Source organism: Salvelinus sp. IW2-2015, unplaced genomic scaffold, assembly GCF_002910315.2.
Source record: "Salvelinus sp. IW2-2015 unplaced genomic scaffold, ASM291031v2 Un_scaffold1209, whole genome shotgun sequence".
NCBI lineage: Eukaryota > Metazoa > Chordata > Actinopteri > Salmoniformes > Salmonidae > Salvelinus > Salvelinus sp. IW2-2015.
The window spans coordinates 159,321-167,108 of NW_019942778.1; the positions used below are offsets into that span (position 1 = coordinate 159,321).

The 7,788-nt window shown below is 46.5% G+C and overlaps 1 protein-coding gene across 1 annotated transcript in view; it reads right to left on the bottom strand.

The window, feature by feature from the left end:
* Nucleotides 1-5,760, bottom strand: part of LOC112070038 (neuron navigator 2-like) — a gene marked incomplete at its 3' end in the record, with an annotated part of 148,064 nt that extends 142,304 nt beyond the window's left edge. Inside the window, 1 exon segment of the mRNA XM_070438820.1 lies at nucleotides 4,952-5,760. Within this exon segment, the coding sequence (XP_070294921.1) occupies nucleotides 4,952-5,179 (228 nt within the window).
* Between the last annotated feature and the right edge of the window lie 2,028 nt (nucleotides 5,761-7,788).

Sequence of the window (7,788 nt, forward strand, 5' to 3'; positions counted from 1 at the left end):
CCCTTTGACTGTGACAAACACACACACCCACCCACACACACACACGCACGCACGCACACGCACGCACAGCATTGATGGCCTTGACAACCTCCTTCCTGCCGGTTTGGCAATTGTGCCACTCTGGCTGTATTCACTGCTAAGCAATAGAGGGAGAGGTGATGCAGTACATAACGGATGCTCACCACTAGAGGCCAGTAGAGTCTGCATGTGTACTTTCATTGCAAACAAATATGTCAGTGTGCCAAGTCATTTGCCTGGAAAGATGATTTCCCTCTCTCATAAAGACTAGGGATGTGCATATTTTTCTTTCAAGACAATTCTATACGTATCTAGATACATGGGCTCTGATATAGGAACGCTGCGTTTTAGTTTTAAACGATTCGGTGCGGTTAGGTTTGATTAGAGAACGAGTCGTTGCGATTCGGTTCGACGTGATACGATTTGACGCACAAACATTTGTTGCATGAACATTTTCCATTCTAAATTCAAATCTGCTGCTGATGGAGCTCATAAGCTGGGCCTCTCTGAGATGGATCTGTCTGAGTTGACTTCTGTGTGTGTGTGCGCATATTACACACACCACTTCTGTGTGGTGTGTGTAAATTACAACAACGAAAACAGCCCCAGACCATTATTCCTCCTCCACCAAACTTTACAGTTGGCACTATGCATTCGGGGCAGGTAGCGTTCTCCTGGCATTCGCCAAACCCAGATTTGTCCATCGGACTGCCAGATGGTGAAGCGTGATTCATCACTCCAGAGAACGCGTTTCCACTGCTCCAGAGTCCAATGCCGGTGAGCTTTACACCACTCCAGCCGACGGTTGGCATTGTGCATGGTGATCTTAGGTTTGTGTGCGGCTGTACGGCCTGTCTCTTATACACATCTAGATGTGTATAAGAGACAGCGCGTGTGGTGTGTGTAAATTACAACAACGAAAACAGCCCCAGACCATTATTCCTCCTCCACCAAACTTTACAGTTGGCACTGTGCATTTGGGCAGGTAGCGTTCTCTTGGCATCCTCCAAAACCTGTCTCTTATACACATCTAGATGTGTATAAGAGACAGCTGCCAATGTTTGTTCATGGAGATTGCATGGCTGTGTGCTCGATGTTAACGGTGTTGCTGAAATAACTGAATCTACTAATTGGAAGGTGTGTCCACATACTTTTGTATATATGTATATGGTGGATGTACTATGTAGATCTGAGCTGAGCCATAAAGGATGCTAGGCATCGGGCCACTATCAAATTAGGGGGGCAATGTACCCTATGATTTTTGTCTCCCCCACTTTGGTTCTGAAATCAACATCACCCACTAACTAACTTGTCATTTTTGCAGATTAAGTGTTTGAGCTAGTAATGTATCAATATTTATCATTTACAAATTAGCTATGACATGGCCAATGAATATATAGCACTTTAGATTCACGCTGTCTCAAAATCGAATAGTTTTGACTGTTTGGAAGTTTTTAGAGAGTAATCTTCTCTTCTCCTCTTGCTTCAGCCATACAGTGCGCTGCACAAAAGTGCTTGTCGTCATTATATCAAAAAATGTACATATACACTGATTGTTTAAGCAAAACTACCAAAACTATTGCTGATGGTGAACTTCAACAATCAAAATAAAATATATTGTAAACCCCGTTCAGCATGTAGCCAGATGTGAGTTGTGTCTCGGGTAGCTTACTTTTATTCCGGTGTTGTGCCGGAAAATCTCCCCCCGACAGAATCCCCCCCACCCATTCGCGTGAACGCGCACGCACTCAATCTTCATTGCTGCGACTTGCTTGCTAGTTGAGATTTSTGCTCTTCACTCCGTTGTCAGTTTAGCCTACATTTCACTGATCTTAGTAGCAGAAAGCATTTTGTGTGTGTGTCCTTCCAGTTTCGCTCGCAGAACAACGCGAGGTCGGCAGCCTGTTCCTAATATTGCACAACTGCACACCTTCATGATTCAAATGCTAAAATGGCTTGCGTGGTATTAGCCTTTATTGGTTGAGTGACAACCGTTGTCATTTGCTGGCTTATTGTTATCTATGCGCTGTTGAAAATTGTGTTTATTAACGGGCACAGGTGTGCCGAAAATCTCCCCCCTGACAGATTCTCCCCCCCACGCTCAATTCTTCATTGCTGCGACTTGCTTGCTAGTTGAGATTTCTGCTCTTCACTCCGTTGTCAGTTTAGCCTATATTTCACWGATTTTAGTAGCAGAACGCATTTTTATAGACAAATACACTTGAAACAAACCGAAAACGGCAGACATTACTAGTGCCTCACCCGCGATCAAACCGCCATAAAAAAAATTTATGAAACGCAGCCTAACGTGATCATTGACAGCTGCCTTGTGCACAATGTCCCCCTCAATCGTTGACAATCTACACTACATGATCAAAGGTATGCCATGGACACCTGCTCCTCGAACATCTCATTCCAAAATCATGGGCATTAATATGGAGTTGGTTCCTCTTTTGCTGCTATAACAGCCTCCACTCTTCTGAGAAGGCTTTCCACTAGATGTTGGAACGTTGCTGAGGGGTCTTGCTTCCATTCAGCCACAAGAACATTAGTGAGGTCGGGCACTGATGTGGGGCGATTAGGCCTGGCTCGAAGTCGGCGTTCCAATTCACCTCAAAGGTGTTCGATGAGGTTGAGGTCAGGGCTCTGTGCAAGCCAGTTAAGCTCTTCCACACCGATCTCAACAAACAATTTCTGTATGGACCTCGCTTTGTGGACGGGGGTATTGTCATGCTGAAACAGGKAAYGGTCTTCCCCAAACTGTTGCCACAAAGTTGGAAGCACACAATCGTCTAGAATGTCATTGCATGTTGTAGCGTTAAGATTTCCCTTCACTGGAACTAAGGGGCCTAGCCCAAACCATGAAAAACAGCCCCAGACCATTATTCCTCCTCCACCAAACTATACAGTTGGCACTATGCATTGAGGCAGGTAGCGTTTTCCTGGCATCCGCCAAACCCAGATTCGTCTGTCGGACTGCGAGATGGTGAAGCGTGATTCTTCACTCCAGAGAACGCATTTCCACTGCTCCAGAGTCCAGTGGCGGCGAGCTTTACACCACTCCAGCCGACGGTTGGCATCGCGCATGGTGATCTTAGGCTTGTGCGCGGCTGCTCGGCCACGGAAACCCATTTCATGAAGCTCCCAACAAACAGTTCTTGCTTCCAGAGGCAGTTTGGAACTCGGAAACGAGTGTTGCAAACGAGGACAGAAAAGTTAAATAACCTATATTAATCCAAGAAAATTGAAGGAGAAAGGGAGAGAGAAGGAGGGGGAAGGAGAGTCGGAGACAAACGGCGAGAGAGGGAGCGAGAGAAATATAAAATGATTAGAAGAACGGAAGCCCCCACAGCAATCAGAACCCTCTCGAGATGATCATCTCATTCCCTCCTCATCACCCGGTTAGTTTCTGTCCTCCAGAGACTGTGATAGGATTCACCCAGGAGGGGATAGAGAGAGCAGAGAGACGCCAGGGCCAGACCCCACGCGGCCATGGAGAACTGTGTTATCTCTGGACCAAATATCAATGTTCTGTTCCCAGCTCTCTTGCCTCTGCTCTCCTAGGAGAGGAAAGGAGAGGGGAGGAGAAAAGACTAAGACAACGGGGGAGAGAGGAAAAGGGAGTAAAAATTGATGAGGGTGAGGGAAGTATGCGGTTCCCAGGCAATTAGGCTGTAGTGAAGGAAACCATGGTTGGCCTGAGTAGATTAACTACTGTATTCTGGTAGAGAGGCAAAGTCTACAAGTCTCATAGGGATTGGGCCACCACAGAGCATCCTCTGACAGGACTGGATAGAGAGGTCTCGCTGTTTGGAGACGCGACGAACCCACATAGACACATGTATAATATAAACACAGCCTGTGTGTAGTGATCCATGGCCTATAGCCACAGCAGTGGCATGGCTGTCTCTCTCTGTTAGACTGAGCTAATGTCACCCCAGCAAAGAACCAGCCACCTAAAATACACAACCCTCCAGTAAAGAAAGAACTACAACACACACACACACACACACACACACACACACACACACACACACACACCTGATCTGAATCTTGAAAAAGGTGCATATGGAGAGAGAGAGGGAGAGAGAGAGAGTTGATACTCTGTAGGGTTAAACCATACCACCTCCGTATCCCCGAGTCAGAACAGAAGTGTGGGTGATCAGGGGTTAATCTAGCCAGTTGATGGTGAGGACTGCTGCCGTATCAACGTCACACACGGAGAGAAAACGTGATGAGCTACCTTGACACACCACACAATCAGTAAGGTACATGTAATAACAAAAGGGATGAATTGTGGACAGTGTGTTATTCAATTGTTATGGTGACGATATTTCTGTTCTATTTTCAAAGTCGCTCCAAGTCACGTTTTGGTACGGACACGTTGCCAAGCACTTGCTCAAAACACACTCAAATGCGCGCGCACACACACACACACTTGCGTCTCGTTCCCCCCGCTGCACAGCCTTACATGGCATTCAAGCGATCGCTCTCTCCACAGAGGCATTTCTGCAGCGTTGCTAAGCAGAACAATAATTCACAAACAAACCAAAACATCCACCCCCTGCTATCCTGAGAGTCAGTTTGCCTGCTAGCCTGCCTGGACACTGGCAGAGTCTATGCTAAGACACTTTTACATTCAAGGAGGCAGCCTCCCCTTCAAGAGCATGCATTCAAGGAATCACATCTCTTCCCTGAAGGGGTAACACATCAATGCAGAACCACCCAGCTACAGATATTTCCTATTACACAGTAAAAACAGCAGAGCAAACACACATACCTTTGTAGAATAGAGCTAGAGAGAGCGAGAGCAAGAGGTGTGGATAAAGGGAGTGACAGTGAGAGATGGACAGGAGAACGAGGAGTGATGGAGGCAAAGAGAGAAAATGGAGTGACAGACGACGAGAACGAGGAAGCAGTGTCTCTCTCTAACCTGAGTGTCAATACCACCGTCTGTCGCTGGAGCGCTCCTGGTTTTGGGGGCTCCCCAGACCCCCTGGGGGCCCACCGTGAGAACGTGTCTGTCGGGGGGCTTGAGGGGCACGGGCAGTGGTAGGGGCAGGGTCAGGGGGCGCGAGGGCACCTGTGGAATGGGCAGAGCGCTGTGCACCGGCTTGGGCAGTCCCGACTTCATCTTAGAGGCCAGCAGAATGGCAGGCATCTTCCTCTGGGGCACCAAATAGTCTCAGACACACACACACACACACACACGGTACAGTCCGACCACACTCAAGCAGTTAAGCCGACGCTGTCCTCCCAGTAAGCAAACAGTCTTACCAGCTGGAATAAAAGAGTGGGATAATAGGACACAGTCAATGTGTTGGGAYGTGTCCGTGTGGACTTCCTGAATCCCGACGCTCCTATCTAGAAGAGGAGGGATCAGCTGAGTCTCTATCCGACAGTGGGAGCATTAGTCCAGGTCCAGCTCTCTCACCAAGATCCCACCTGTTCCCTGGCTGTAATCCCTGCTCTGGTTGATTAGGAATACCGGTATTCCCAGTCTCTTACCGGGAATTCCTTGTACTTTGATGGAGGAGCTGGCAGTGTTCCATTTCCCCGGATTCAGTGAGTATTCGTCAAGGAAATTCGGGATGTTTCTCTTCCTGGTGAGTGGAGTTCATTATCTTCTCCGGACGAGAGATGGAAAAACTCTTTGCTTCCCTCGAGGAAATGAGGAGGAAGAAGGGAACGAGGAAAAGGAAGAAAAACCCCCAGAGAGAACAGCAAAGGAGGACCACTCGCTTCGGCGACCGCTCTGCCTGTGACTGCACTCTCTCTATTCCTCCTCCTCTCTATCTCCCTCCCCAGTATTGGCCCTGTAGCAGGTGTGGCTTAGGGGTCGTGGAGAACGGACATGTTTGGATGACAGCCTTAGGCATTTTCTCTCTCTCTTTCTCTCTCTCTCTTTCTCTCTCTCTCTCTCTCTCTCTCTCTCGTCTCCACTGCCTCCCTCCTTCCCCATTCTCCCTTCCAGTTTTGTAAGATTGGATGAGAGGACTAGAGGGAGAGTTGTAGCCACTGTAGAAGCAGGCAATGCATTCCATACAGTCATACACACTGTGCAGACCAAGACCAACTGCTGAGATACACATTGTTACACATTATCACACAAAAAGTTTGTGTGTGTGTAAATAGCTCTGAGTGTGTGTGTGTGTGTGGACGTGTCCCCACAAGAATAGAAACAAACAAACATTTGACCAACTGGGGACATTTTGTTAGTCCCCACAAGGTCAAAACACTTTTTCTAGGAGGGTTAGGGTTAGGGTTAGAATTAAGTTTAGTATTAGGAGCTAGGGTTAGTTTTAGGGTTAGGGAAAATAGTATTTTGAATGGGAATGAATTGTGTGTCCCCACAAGGTTAATTGTACAAGACTGTGTGTGTGTGTGTGTGTGTGTGTTTGTGTGTGTGCGTTAGATTTCTGCTAGGAAAGGATGAGCCATCCGGGACTGCACTACCCTGCTCATGTCCTGTCATCATATTTTCCTCTCTCTCTTCCTGTCTCCTTCTTCCTCTCTCTCTCTCCCCCCTTGCCTTTCTCTGTGCCCTTTGTATTTCAAATGACACTGACACAGTTAAAAGCAGGATCAAACAATATGTTGTCTGTGGCACACAGCATGTAACACAAAGCGACACTAGATGCTTTCTCAGGTCTCGGATTCTTATGGCTCTGTGCCCAGTGAGAGGAGACTAGACCATGAATAGAGATAGGCCCTAATTTACTAACAATCTTACTCTATATCAGGCGACAGAGCTTATGCAAATGATAGAAGATCAATCTGCTCTGGAGCTAAAGTTCAATGTGAAGGGATAACAGCAACAGCAGAGCAGTAGCCTAAARGCATTAAAAGACACTCTCTAATCACAAGGCAAAGGGAGAGAATGAAAGAACGCAACCAAACACACACACAAAGTGAATGCTGATTTGGGCGATGACATCATTGGGTCATTTTTGGAGAGGTGAGGCAGGACCCCCCCCCCTAATCCCCCTTGGTATGTTAATGATGAATCCTATTAGCATAATCCGAAATCGTGGAAAAGTTCCCTCATATCTGATTATGAGTGTGTGTGTGTCTYTCTCTGTTGTCATAGCGTTGCAAAATGTTGTTCCTTGCTGAAACAAGCAAGATTGTTGTAGGAAACGAGTCTTCGGTTGCCTAGGCAACGTCCCCTCCCTGCAGCAGCACCAGCAGATGCAGTCAGGAGCGGAGGTCATTTTTTTGTTGCTATTTGAATGGATATTACGCAGTCACTTGACTGACCAATAACCTCGTCATTCAAAARCCCATGACCGTGACAGCCCAAGCGCGCGCTCGTGTGGGACGCTGACAATGTAAGGCGTGCCGTTAAAGAAAGTGTCACCATAACAACGGAATGTTCCACTATTCCATGATTTCCCCACGACTCCTAGCAACCAAGCTCTGGAAAAACTCACAGGAGAAAATAAGAGAATACATTTTTTTTAAATAATTTTTTATGCGATTTCATCTTTGAAGTTCTAATAATAGATTCTAATAATACATCAAGCCTAATGTAAAATGTGTKATTTCCAATGTAATAACTAACAACCTCGGTACAGCCAAAGAGATATAATGACACCAATGTAAAATATATTTACTATATATATATATATATATTTTTTTTTTACCTCACTATTCATATAGCCTACAATTGTGTGTGTAGGAAGATAAAAGGCGGGGTATTTGTTGAGTTAAACCAGTGTGTTGGCTTACCTTAAACCCTTAACCAAACATGGACTTCTCTGATGAGTC